The sequence below is a fragment of the Plasmodium yoelii genome, assembly GCF_900002385.2.
Source record: "Plasmodium yoelii strain 17X genome assembly, chromosome: 7".
Lineage (NCBI taxonomy): Eukaryota > Apicomplexa > Aconoidasida > Haemosporida > Plasmodiidae > Plasmodium > Plasmodium yoelii.
In genome coordinates, this window is record NC_036179.2 from 692327 (window position 1) to 706359 (window position 14033).

Genomic DNA, 14033 nt, shown 5'->3' on the forward strand with positions numbered 1-14033 from the left:
ATAAAAAAAAATAAAATAAAATAAAATAAAAAAAATAAAAAAAATAAAAAAATAAAAAAACAGAAATATATCAATACTCACGGATGTTAACAAAGCTTGTTAATTTTGCTAATTTTGTTAATTTTGTTATTTTGCTAATTTTGTCATTTTGCTGATTTTGCCATTTTATTGACAATACAAAACAACAATATTTAAATTAACAAATTGTTTGGTATGACATTTTTTTTTTTTTTTTTTTTTTTCAAACTTTTGCATGTACAAAAAAATGAAATAAAATGAAATGAATGAAATAAAATAAATATATATATATTGCCATTTTTAAGGGTTTATAATTAATTATTATATTCTTTTATTTTTTTAGTTGGGCTTTTGTATTTTCATATCTATATATATACAATGTTTTTGGAATGTATATATAAATAATTTTTTAAAATGTGGTCATTCTTTAAAATGGATCATTTTTAAAATATATACAACGATAAAATTGATATGTTTTAAAAATTGATATGTTTTAAAAATTAATAAATTGCATGTTATATTTTTACTAATTTTGAATTAAATAAATTGTATAATTAATTCGCAAAACAGCTAAAAATATATCTAGTATATATGTATGCATATCTATATGCATATCTATATGTATGTATATGCATATGTATGCATATGACGTATGATGGGCTGGCCAGCTCGACATCTTTTGCTACTCAACGTTTGGTAAGTAGGGAATGAAAAGGCAGGCAAGTCAGTAACTAAACCGAATTGTGTCAAAACTGGTTAGTCAAATTGTGATTAATCAAATTGTGGCGAATGCAAATGTATATAGAAGAGTATAACCAGCTTGAATTGTTTTAAAAATGAAAGGTTCCAAGATAATACCAAATATTATGAAACATGATAAGTGTAAGAAATTGAATCACGGAATTATTTCAGATATGGTCAAAAAAATGAGCAAAAATGAAAATATAATAAATATAATAAATAAAATATTGTCATATAAAAAAGAGAATAAATATGTAGACAATGTTAATGATAAAGATTATGATATAATGATTAAAAATGTAAAAGATAATTATAACTTGTTTAAAAAAAAGATTCCAAATATTCCATTATTTATGATTCACAGTAGAAATTTCAGAACGATAAAAAATAAAAATATAAAATTAAAAAAATATAATACATTTGTAAATAATAAAAATAGTAGATTTCCATTTTCAATACATAAAAATGTGATTGATAGTAATCATGAGATAATAAATAATTTTGTAACATTATTAAATAAATATGAACATGAAATGAATTTTTTTAAATATATATTTATATGTAACATAGTTTTAATATCACTTTTATTTGGATTTTTTCTATATATATTTAACAGTAATTTTATAGATACATATATTGTTAAGGAAACTGATAAAATAATAAATGAAATAAAAAATTCTAAAAAAATTCAAGATAATATAAAAGAAGTGATAGAAAATATATTACATCGAATTTTAAATGAACACGAAAATAAAAAAATAGCTTCTAATTTTTTTGTAGATGTATTATCAAATTCAAAAGATCAAATAAATGAATTATTTATTCAAATATTTGAAAAAAAAGAAACAAAAGATATGTTAAAAAACACAGCTTTAGAATTAAGCACATATATATCTAATAATAAAGAGATTCAAAAAAATATATATCTATTAATAACAAAATCTATGCATCATCCAGAAGCAATCAAAATATCAACAGATTGGTTAAATAATATTTTTAAATCTGAAAAGGTTACACAACATGTTCGTAATGTTATATACAATGAAATATTTTCAAATAATGAAATGAAAAAAAATTCTATTAATTATATGCAAAATATATTTTTTGATGTTTTGGAAAATGCAAATTCTAAAGAAGTAGTAAAATTATTTTTTATTTCAATATTAGCAAATCCAGATTTTCAAAATGAACTATCAACAAATTTATGGAAAATTTTTAAATTAGCAATTTCTCCTAAATGGATGAACTATGATGATATTAAAATTAGCTTATTAAATGTGAAAGAAAATAAAGATGACTACACAAACAAAGGTTCGAATGGTCCACACATTGCTACTAGTAGTTGTGATGAAAAAGGAAAGGATAATACCGAGGCGAGGGTTGGAAATACCGCAACAGAAGCCATTGCAGAAGCAGAAGCCATTGCAGAAACAGAATCCATTGCAGAAGCAGAAGTAGCATCTGACCCGAATTTAAATAAAATTGAAAATCAAATACAGGCCTTACCAAATGATATACATAATGGTTCTACTTTAAAAGATGAAGTGAGAGATGATGTGAGAGATGAGGTGAGAGATGATGTGAGAGATGATGTGAAAGATGAGGTGAGAGATGATGTGAGAGATGATGTGAGAGATGATGTGAGAGATGATGTGAGAGATGTTTTACAGTGTTATGAAAAAATGAGTAAAGAACCCGATATAATACAAGACAGATGGAATAAAATTAAAAATGATTATAATGAAGATGATAATTTATATTTTTCGGAAAAAAATCGATACTTATTCTTATCACAATTAAATAGTTTACTATATATAGCACCTACATATAATGTTTATGATTTTAGCAATTTAATAAAGAAAGCAATTAAAACAGATAACCATTTTAATTCATCTAAAAAATGTCCAGAAGAAAACGATAACGTCGTAAATGGCGGCATAAATAGTGGTGCAAAGTGCTACAGTTTTAAAGAGGTAGCTAATTTATTTATTGTAGATACATTATTATTTTATTCTCATAAATATTATTTTTATTATTACTATGTAGACAAATTCAGAAATTATTTTTTAAATTTTAGAAAATATTTTATTCAAAAATAATTATAATTTATATATTTTATTTGACCAGTTAGTATAACTTATCTTATTTATATTCCCCATTACGTTTTTTTTATTATTTTGGTTTTTCAACATTATTTTGTTTTTTCAACATTATTTTGTTTTTTCAACATTATTTTGTTTTTTCAACATTATTTTGTTTTTTCAACATTATTTTGTTTTTTCAACATTATTTTGTTTTTTCAACATTATTTTGTTTTTTCAATATTAATTTGTTATATTTTATTATTTTTATATTTTTATTTTTTTATATTTTTATTTTTTTATATTTTTATTTTTTTATTATTTTTTTGTTTGCCTTTTTCAACGTGGGGACCAACTTGTGTGAGAAAAAAAACGCCAAAGTCGAATGGCTCCGCAATTTTCCACCAAATTTTCCACCCCCCTTTCTACCAAATTTTCGTACTTTTCGTACTTTTTTTACTTTTTCGTACTCTTTTCACGTTTTCTTATTGTTTAGTCATATGCATGTATTGCATGAACAATATGTACAATATAAAAATAATTAATAAAAGAAACAAGAAGAATTGTTATTACACTCACAAAAAAATAAAATACATTTTGTATTCATAATATATATGAAGTTATAGATAATTATGGAATGATAAAATGTTAGTTAATTTTATTTTCCAATACAAAAATTATCTAATATGTTTGCTAAAATTTGTTTGTTACTAATTTTTCCAATTATATCATAAAGAGGTTTTACAGCTAATTTTATTTCCTCTGCAATGATGTCAAAATCTATTATGTTAATATTTTTTTGAACAAAACGTAAATGTGTTAATGATTCTTTTAAATATATTTTATGTCTCTCAAATGGAAGGAAGTATATATTTTGAGCGTGGTTTTTTTTTGCATTATTTTTAACAGTAATAGATGAATTATTCATTTTTTGTCTCCTTATCATGGTCTTATTAAAATGTGATAATAATTTATTTATATTGGAACCCTTTTTTGAGGATATAAAAAATATTTTTTTACTAAATTTTTTAAAAATATGTGAATCTAAATTTAAAAGCATTCTCTTTAAATTATTTTTGATCATTAAATGTTTTTCTGTATTTGGTTGCAAATCACATTTATTTACACATAGAAAAAAGTAGGGAATTTTTTTTTTTTTTTTCATAAATTTTGCATTTAAAAGTGATATAATATTTATAAGCTCATTAAAATAATTATTTATATTTACCAAAACAAAAACAGATGAGCAATTTTCTAAAAAGTGTAATGTTTTCCTTATTCCAATTGATTCTAATTTTTTATGCACACTTTTTTTGGGGGCTTTTTCGGCAACATGTTTACTTGGTTCGACTTTGGCATCTACTAAATTGGAGTTTGGCAGATTGACAACCCCAGCGGAGTCACAAAAATTATAATCATTTTTAAACAGTTTAACAGTTTTTTGTATAATATCAAGGGTTGTTCCTTTTATTTTTGTGACAATAGATATATCGCTATTACAAATATAATTCATAAATGTACTTTTTCCAGCATTTACATTTCCAAAAATTAAAACATTAGATGGTGTATTTAAACTTTCAATATTTTTTCTTTTTAAAATTTCTTTTATATGTTTAATAGAATTATTTACTTTTTTTTTTATGTACATGTTAATATATTTTTTTTTTTTTTTTGTAATAATATGATCATCTTCAAAATCGATTTTTAATTGTATATATATTAATAGTTTTTTTATATCATTTCTCAATTTTAGGTAAATATTTTTAGCATATCCATTTAAATAATTTAAAGCAATTTTTTTTTGAATTTTTTGTTTACAAAATAATAATTCTTTTAATCCTTCAATTTGTAGAAGATTCATTTTATTATTTTCAAATGCTCTTAGAGTAAATTCACCTTTTTTACTTTCTCTGATTTTTACAAAATTATTCAAATCAAAAATTGTTTGTTCAATTTGATTTTGTTCAATTTGATTGAAATAGTTCCAATCATCATTGTTATAGTTGTAATTCTCATCATGTGTTGTCTTTTTTATTTTATTTTTTATTTTTACTTTATTTTTTACTTTTTCTTTTTCGTCATTTATTATTTCATACATTATATTATTTATATGATCAATAGCATTCATAATCTCTTTCACAATAAATGGATTCCCATGACAATAAATTTCAACAACATCTTCACCTGTATATGAATTAGGAGATTTAAAATATGCATACATAACATTATCAATAATATCATTTGAATTGTCATATATTTTAGAATAATATAATTTTCTACTTTCTATATTTTTCTTTAATTTTATAATTTCTTCTAAATTCCATTTTTTTTTTTTTTTTTTTTTTTTAGCATTCCTCTCTAACAATTGTGTAGAATATGAATTTATTTGATCACCCTTTTTTTCTACATCCTTTTCTACATCCTTTTCTGCATCTTTATGTAATAATATTTCTAAAATGATTTTACTTAAAGAACCTGAAATTCGTATTATTGAAATTGCACTTAAATTTGTTCCTGAACTTAAAGCATAAATTGTTTCTTTTTCATTAATAATTTTTTTTATATAGTTTATTTTTTGTTTTTCAAAATCGTTCAACTCTTTATTTTCTATTTGGTCCTTTTTAATTTTCTCATTTTTGTAAAGTTTGGAACTAATGGGAACTAAATTATCCTTAATCTCATTTTGCTTTCCATAATTTAATTTATTTTTATAACTTAAAAAATTACATATTATATTTATTTTATTGTCTAGTAATAATAATTTTCTTCTTCGCTTTGTATCTTTAGTATTGCCATTATCGGAATAATAAGTATTTAAAAAAAGTGTATTATTTTGTTTATTCCTTTTTTTGCTCTTACAGTAATTTAAAAAATAAATCACAAAAATGTATTTTATTAGAAGAAAAATAAATCCACTACCCATAAACACCTCCTTATTATTTGTTTCTTAGATCACAAATGTGTGCATGTATACATGATATATTTTTTTTTAACAAATTAGCACATAAATACAAGAGGATAATTAAACGAATAACTACAACATCATAACAAACGAATAACTGCAAAATGTCAAATCGGCATATTTAATTTGAGAATATGATAAAACTATTGGTAAATTATTTTTTTTAATACTCTTATTTGGAATATTATTATTATTTTTTTTTAAATAATAATAAAAAAAAATAGCGATAAAAATGTAAAAAAATATGAACAAGTCATAATTTATATTTTTTAATAATGGCCACATATTCACTTAGAGTGAGAAATTACGACATCACAAATTTTATGGGGTATTATGAAAAGGAAAAAAAATAATAATAAAAGAGCGGAACGAAACCAAACCAAACCAAACCAAACCAAAACAACTATAACTAGTAAAATATATATAAGCCTATGTGCATGCTATGACAATTTTTATATACTAAATATAATTTCCATTTTATTTATGAATTATTCATATTTTTTGTAAAAAAAAAAAAAAAAATTGTAAATAATTCTGAACATGTATATATAGCTATAATATTTCTCTTTCATTATTTTCTTTAAAATGAAGAAAAAGAAGAAAATTTTGTTTACTTGTTTGAACATTCAAATAGGCATTTTCTGATATTTTCCCAGTTTCAATTAATTCCTGAAATGTGCAATTTAGCATATTGTTATAATAATCATTTTTTAAATACTTTGACGTTATAAATAATATGGATGATTGTGATGATATTGACATTTTTTCAGTATTGTATGTTTTTTTAATAAATTCAGTGAGAATACTTAAAGTATCTGTTTTCTTAAATGTATGATATATATGTTTTTTATTACAAACAATACATTCAGGGTTTTTATATATTTTATAATAATATAAATAAAATCCACTATCCCCTACATATAAAATATCACTATAATTATTTTGTATTTTCATGATATCTTTATTTTGGCTAGCTATATTTTTCATAAGAATATAATTATTTAATTCATTTACCATTAATGAGGCTACTATTATTAAAGTACTAATAGTAGTTGGAATTACATTTTGTATTACTTGTTCAGTTAATAAATATGTTAAATTATCGATATTAAATTTATTTGCTCTTTTTTTTGCTTCATTATATATCCATTTTATATTTTGTTCGCTGTTAATATTTAACGCATTATCACCTTCTTGTTCTTTTTTTTGACGTAAATTATTTATAGCATACAATATGCAATCTTCTGCGTTTTTTGGTGTATTAGTAATCGAACAGACAGGAATAGTTTCATTTTTATTAACAGGATAATTTTCAATAGTACATTGAAAGCAACCTAAATTTTTTTCTCTGTTAATAATTTTTATGCTAGCTTTAAAACCTTCTACACCTCCATCTATATATATAACATTATTTTTTAAATTAAAAATTAAATTATTTAAATAAATTCTACTATCTATATTATCTAAACATCCAATAATAAAATTAAAATTTTCAAAAAATGTATTATCAAAAAATTCAATTTTTTTGACATATCCTTTAATCGAAATATTGTTATATCTTTCTTTTATTTTTTTACATATTACATTTGCTTTATATTTTCCAATATCTTTATTTGTAAAAAATATTTGTCTATGTAAATTATTTAATTCTACTACATCATGATCAACTATGGATATATTTTTTATATCTGAATAAATTAAATTTTTGATAACTTCATTTCCTATTCCTCCACACCCTACCACCAAAACATTAGCCTCATTCATTTCTTTGTTAATATATAACAATAAAAATATTTTTACGATTTATTTATTTGTAAAATTGGGAACATTTCCATTTTATTTATCTCAACCTTTTTCAGTAAAAAGAATGAAATAAATTAACAATTGTGTATATGGATAGGTGTGTATTTTATTTCTATAACAAGCCTAATACTAGGCCTTTATAGTGTTACGTTATTATTTATTCATGTTTGCATTGCGCTTGGAAAAAGTTTTTGTTCATTCCGTATAAGCGCTGATCATAATGTATATCATATGTTTCTTTATAGTTTATTAAAAATGTATTAATTTAGAAAATAGCATATATTAATGTAATGTATAATATTACATGTACATAAAATAAATTTTCAACAATTTTTTCAACAATTTTTCATCAATTTTTTCAACAATTTTTTCAACAATTTTTTCAACAATTTTTTCATCAATTTTTTCAACAATTTTTTTTTTTTGCATAATTACATGAACATACATATTGCTAGCCAAAATATATATTTTTTTTTTTTTTTTTTTTTTTTTTTTTTTTTTTAAATGTATAAATATATCATGATGAATAAAAAACGATAGAAAAGTGGATAATTGGAATTACAAACAAAAAGGTTCCACTTTATGAAAGTATGTTATGCATTATACTTTGAATTGTTTATTGTCTCTATTTCATTGTGATATTTCGAACTTTGTTTTATATATATTTCAAATGTGTGTATTTTATTTTATTTTTTTACCCAATTTATAATAATTTTTCGGCATAATGTAGTTATTTATAATTATGCATAATTTTCTTCCTCTTGAATAATTTTACAAATTTGTTGAAAATTATAATTAATATCATTTTCACCGTCTACATTTTTACAAATGTCAATAAAAAGTGGAATAATTTTTTCTTCATTTTCTTTATATAAATTATATCTTTTATTAAAAGTAGATTCATTATCATCTTCTCTTCTTTCTAATCTCATAATAATTTCATCAGTTAAATTTTGATAAGTATCATCTTGTGATGCTAATAATTCTTCTTCTTCGATAGTTAATTTGATTCCTTGTTTTTTTTTTTTAATTAATTTTACTATTTGTAAATTATAATTTATGTTAGTAACTGGATCTTTTGTTCTGTTCATAATTCTATTTAAAAGGGTTTCTCTACTAACTACAATGTTAATAAATTTGGTTACATTAATTTTGTATTTTTTAAATAACAATGCTTGTTCATATGTTCTAGGGAAACCGTTAATAATAATACCATTAGACGATGTAGTAGATTCGGGAGCTTGATCTTGTTCAGAATTTTTATCTTGTTCAGAATTTTCTGAATAACTCTTAAAATATTTAAGGAAAATTTTGTTCACTATATGATCTGGAGCTAGCGATCCATTACATATACATTTTTCTATATTTTCTAAATCTTTTTTTTCTTCATCTGTCAATCCGGGTGCATATTTTCCACAACTATCATCTTTATTTGTATTATCTTTTACATATTTTTTTAATAATTCACTTATTGTAATTATTTCAAAATTATACTTTTTGGAAAGCGACACACAATGTGTATCTTTTCCTGACCCTGGTGGGCCATTTATGATATATACTTTTTTTTTTTTTTTTTGAGAAACCATTTTGGTGTTATTAGGAAAGAATGTTGCGAATATGATAAGTGTTATATGTATATATTATGTAGATATGAAATATTTTTTCATATTTTTTTCCAACTGTGTGTGAAAGATATTCTCAAAAAGAGTGAAAAAAAAATTGAGTATTTTTTCTCATATACACGGATATTATTATTCTTTAGATTTGCGTGGATAACTATAATTAAAAAATATTTTTTATTTTTTTTTTTTCATAAATTTAAACTTTGCATTATCCAATTTTTTTCCTAATTTTATTATTTTTTTATTTGAATATTATAATATATATATATATATGCATAAATAAAAGCGAAATTGCAAACATTGATAGAGGGTTATTTCCCTATGATGATTTTTAAAAGTATTTTCTCAATTTTTTTATATATATTCGTGAATTTATTATTTTTATTTTCATGAATTTAAATAGTTATATTAAAAAGGAAAAATAAAATATACCTTAGTGTTGAACTTTCTAATTTTAATAACACACACAATCTAATAATAACAAAAAAAAATAAAATTAAGCGAAAAGACAAAATTATAAAATGATTCTAAATAGGGATTAAGAAAATTTCTTTTCCTTACAATTATTACTACCATGGGATGTTATTATTTTATTTTATAAAAATTTCATTTCTCTCATTTTTTAATTAATAAATAAGTTATTATTTTGAATGATCGTTCAATGGGTAAACTATTTTGAAGGCATGTCTTTCATAATAAAGTATAAACTACTTCAAAATAAATAGAAAAAAATAGAAAAAATAGAAAAAATAGAAAAAATAGAAAAAAATAATATTGGGATAGTATATTATGTTAGGTATTCCTTAACAACTTTGATTGGTAAAAATAATCAAGGGAAAAATACATTGGCTAATTTTTTATATGAAAAATGAATTTGTAACAAGATGAAAGATATCTATAATTTTTTTGTTGTTTAATTATATTATAACAAATAGGTTAAAACTGGATATAAATAATAATAAAATGTTAATAAAAAATAAGCTTAGTGACTAAAATGTGTTCTATATATATATATATATATATATATATATATATATATATATATATATATACATACAGGTATATGCTTATTTTTTAATATCCTTAAATAATTGTGAAATTATATAATCTCATAGATTGTCATTAAAATATTTATAAGGAATTTTCCAAGTATGCTTGAAATTATTTATTGACACAAAACTTAAATTTTGGAACATTTTTTACCTTTCTTAATTTGGAGTTGAGTTTTTTTTTTTTTGCACACACATATTATGAAATAAAAAAAAGAGTAATGAAAAAAGCACACACACGTATGTATGTATGTATGCATGTATGTATATATATGTATGTATATATATATGTGCCATTTATTTTAGTTGAAAAAGTAGAACATATTATTTAGTCACTATATTTTTCAATTAGTTGATGTTGTTAATTTTTTCCCCATTGTTTAAAATAACATTTTTTGTCTGTCTAATCTCTAGTATTTCATTTTTTTAATTCACAAAAAAAATATTGCATAGTCATAATTTTTTTTCACTAAACATTTTGTATCGTTAATTTTTAAGGTATTTTTTTATTAATTTTTTTTTTTTTTGTATTTCTGGAATATTTTTTAATTTTTTTGGCTGATTTGTTCATAATTTTTATACAATTTTTATACAATTTTTCATCATCCTAAAAATGGCTACCTTACCAAGTAGTAAATCAACCAGCAAAGTTGCATTGACAACTAATGTGGAGGACGTTCCAAAGGAACAACAATTTCAGGAAATTGTAATATTTTTTATGTTTCTTATATTGACAATTTTTTTAAAATATACAACTAATAAATTATGTTAATACATTTTCTATATTTATATGTGTGCAATAGCATTATTAGTTACAATTTGTATAACTTTTTTTTTTTTTGTTCATAAAATTTATTATTTTTTTTATGAACTTTAGGAAAAGCTCCAAGATTTAGGAATTAACGCAGCAGATATAAATAAACTAAAGGGAAGTGGATATTGCACAATTTTATCTTTAATACAAGCAACAAAAAAAGAATTATGTAATGTTAAAGGAATATCGGAAGTTAAAGTTGATAAAATATTAGAGGTCGCTTCAAAAATAGAAAACTGTTCAGCATTTATTACGGGTAATCAATTAGTTCAAAAGAGAAGTAAGGTATTAAAGATTACTACTGGAAGTTCAGTTTTGGATAAAACATTAGGCGGTGGTTTTGAAAGTATGTCAATTACCGAATTATTTGGTGAAAATCGTTGCGGAAAAACACAAGTATGTCATACTTTAGCTGTTACTGCTCAATTACCAAAGAGCATGCAAGGAGGTAATGGAAAAGTTTGTTATATAGATACTGAAGGGACGTTTAGGCCAGAAAAAATATGTAAGATCGCTCAAAGGTTTGGATTAAATAGTGAAGATGTATTAGATAATATTTTATATGCTAGAGCTTTTACACATGAGCATTTGTATCAATTGTTAGCCACGTCAGCAGCAAAGGTAGTTCATACACCTGCTTGTGCACTTCTTACCTATACACTTCTTACCTATGCACTTCTTACCTATGCACTTCTTACCTATACACTTCTTACTTATTTACTGCACTTTTGTGAAAGATGTGCGAAGAACCATTTGCCCTACTTGTTGTCGATTCTATCATATCTCTTTTTCGAGTAGACTTTAGTGGAAGAGGTAATGTTGAATATAAGATTGACCAATTAGTTAAAAATATTATGACTATTACATGCTTATTATATGTTGGTAATTGGTTATTAGGCGAGCTATCTGAAAGGCAACAAAAATTAAATAAAATAATGTCCGTACTGTCAAAACTTGGAGAGCAATTTAACATAGCAATTGTAATAACAAATCAAGTTATGTCGGATCCCGGGGCAACTATGACATTTATTGCTAATCCGATGAAGCCAGGTAAATATATTTTTTAATAAACTTTTATAGCAATTGGAAATGGATAAATCAAAAAATGAGCATGTGCATGTGCATATTACAACGTTATTATTTAGTTTGATTGCTTAGTTTGATTGCTCATTTTGTTTTGCTTTGTTTTTTTTTGCTTTGTTTTTTTTTGCTTTGTTTTTTTTTAGTTGGAGGGCATGTAATCGGGCATGCATCTACAACGAGATTGTCACTGAGAAAAGGAAAGGGAGATCAAAGAGTTTGCAAAGTTTACGATGCTCCAAACCTTCCCGAAATAGAATGCATTTTTCAGTTGTAAGAAATTAGAAACAAAAATAAATAGTAATAAAACTAATGTTAAAAAATTATACGATGAAATATATGATAATTAAAAAAAAATAATTTTTCTGAACAATTCAGGTCGGATGGAGGTGTCATAGATGCATTAGATTAGCTAACAATATGAATGTCAAAATAACTCAGAAAAAAAAAAAAAAAATATATTATGTAAAAATTGTTAGGATGATTCTATTAACATTTCTAAAAAGTGAAAAAGAAAAAATATTTTTATATTGTACATATATACAAAATAAACAAAGTTTTATTTATTTTTTTAATTAAAAAATTACTTATTTTTTTCAAAAAGGTTTCGCTTTCTAAATGATTAGTGTAGAAAGGGTTGCAAACCGCATCAGAATAAAATTGATGCAATTTTACAAATAGCTGAAATTTGAAAGGAGTTTCAATATGTATACGTGTATGTATATGTGCATGCATATGTGCATGTATGTGTGTGCGTCGATAGATATACAAGCTAAGACATGAAGAGCGAACAAACTAAATAAGTGCATATAAGCACATATAAGCATGTGCAATAATAATATTTATGTTAATTATATAAATTTAAAAAAATAATAAACTTACGGATCTAATGACATTATCAGTGTATATATTTTTGTTATCATCAATTGTTAATATAATTTTAAGATTTATAATTGTAATTACATATGCATAATTTTTATATGAACTAAATAAAGAAAGGTTTAGTCCTACATACCCCAAATATGGGTCACATTTCTGCTCATTTTCAACTAAAAAATAGAGAAAATAGAAAGATATAAATATATATGTATATGTATATATGTATATGCGTGCCAATTTTCATAATTACTTATTTTTTTAATATTATTAAGGGTAGAATATGTCGAAAATCGGGAGGATATTTCATCACTTTTTTCTGTAGAATAGAAAAAAAGAATCTCATCATTTTCATCTAAATAGCATATGCTCTTAATGGGCATTTTACAAAAGGGTTATTAACAAACTGTGGAAAATTTATATTTATCTATGCCAGTTCCAGTTTTGAATCTCTCTACTCATGAGTAATATGTTAAGGTTAGTTCAGACTGCCTATCTGTCGCTAATCTGTTCAAACGCTTTACACTATTTTGTACGATTTATACTTATACAGCTCAATATCGTTTTTGGTAATATTGGTTAACTTTTGCTCTATCCCCCAATTTGTTCGAAAAAAGTGAAGGGAAAATAACGAGATTAAGAAAAAAAATGTAAAAAAAAAAAAAAAAATATAGTCAATAATGTTAAAATAGGTATTATATATTGTCAGTCTCTTTTTACAAAAATATAAAATTAACGAACTCAATTATAATAAATGAAATATTTTATTCTTTGGAAAAGTTTGTCATGATATAAATAACCATATTACATATTATCTATGTTTTTTTTTTTTTTTCAAAAAAAATATATCAAGGGCGCTGAAAATACACAATACATACTACATACATATGATTAGTGTTATGTTAAAATGGATAAAGAAACTAAAATAATTATTTTAAAAAAAAAAAAAAAAAAAAAAAAAAAAAACATACATACATAGAATATATT

General features: G+C 22.5%; 6 protein-coding genes across 6 annotated transcripts; 2 read left to right on the forward strand and 4 right to left on the reverse strand.

Moving 5' to 3' along the window:
- Positions 1-854: 854 nt before the first annotated feature.
- Positions 855-2858, forward strand: PY17X_0713800 (conserved protein, unknown function; the record flags this gene model as incomplete). Its single annotated transcript, XM_721144.2, has 1 exon — positions 855-2858. The coding sequence occupies one exon, from the start codon at positions 855-857 to the stop codon at positions 2856-2858; it is 2004 nt and encodes a 667-aa protein (XP_726237.2).
- A 640-nt stretch (positions 2859-3498) lies between these two features.
- On the reverse strand, positions 3499-5763 carry PY17X_0713900 (tRNA modification GTPase; the record flags this gene model as incomplete). The annotated part of the gene is made up of 1 exon (XM_719555.2): positions 3499-5763. One exon carries the CDS (start codon positions 5761-5763, stop codon positions 3499-3501), a length of 2265 nt encoding a protein of 754 aa, XP_724648.2.
- A 591-nt stretch (positions 5764-6354) lies between these two features.
- On the reverse strand, positions 6355-7566 carry PY17X_0714000 (NEDD8-activating enzyme E1 catalytic subunit, putative; the record flags this gene model as incomplete). The annotated part of the gene is made up of 1 exon (XM_022955540.1): positions 6355-7566. The coding sequence occupies one exon, from the start codon at positions 7564-7566 to the stop codon at positions 6355-6357; it is 1212 nt and encodes a 403-aa protein (XP_022811806.1).
- A 779-nt stretch (positions 7567-8345) lies between these two features.
- Positions 8346-9191, reverse strand: PY17X_0714100 (adenylate kinase 2, putative; the record flags this gene model as incomplete). The annotated part of the gene is made up of 1 exon (XM_720972.2): positions 8346-9191. One exon carries the CDS (start codon positions 9189-9191, stop codon positions 8346-8348), a length of 846 nt encoding a protein of 281 aa, XP_726065.2.
- A 1698-nt stretch (positions 9192-10889) lies between these two features.
- PY17X_0714200 (meiotic recombination protein DMC1, putative) lies at positions 10890-12582 on the forward strand (the record flags this gene model as incomplete). Its single annotated transcript, XM_022955541.1, has 6 exons — positions 10890-10982; positions 11154-11711; positions 11828-11903; positions 11988-12140; positions 12317-12443; positions 12549-12582. The coding sequence occupies 6 exons, from the start codon at positions 10890-10892 to the stop codon at positions 12580-12582; spliced, it is 1041 nt and encodes a 346-aa protein (XP_022811807.1).
- A 63-nt stretch (positions 12583-12645) lies between these two features.
- PY17X_0714300 (trafficking protein particle complex subunit 2-like protein, putative) lies at positions 12646-13429 on the reverse strand (the record flags this gene model as incomplete). Its single annotated transcript, XM_022955542.1, has 4 exons — positions 12646-12668; positions 12758-12851; positions 13053-13219; positions 13300-13429. The coding sequence occupies 4 exons, from the start codon at positions 13427-13429 to the stop codon at positions 12646-12648; spliced, it is 414 nt and encodes a 137-aa protein (XP_022811808.1).
- Positions 13430-14033: the final 604 nt, after the last annotated feature.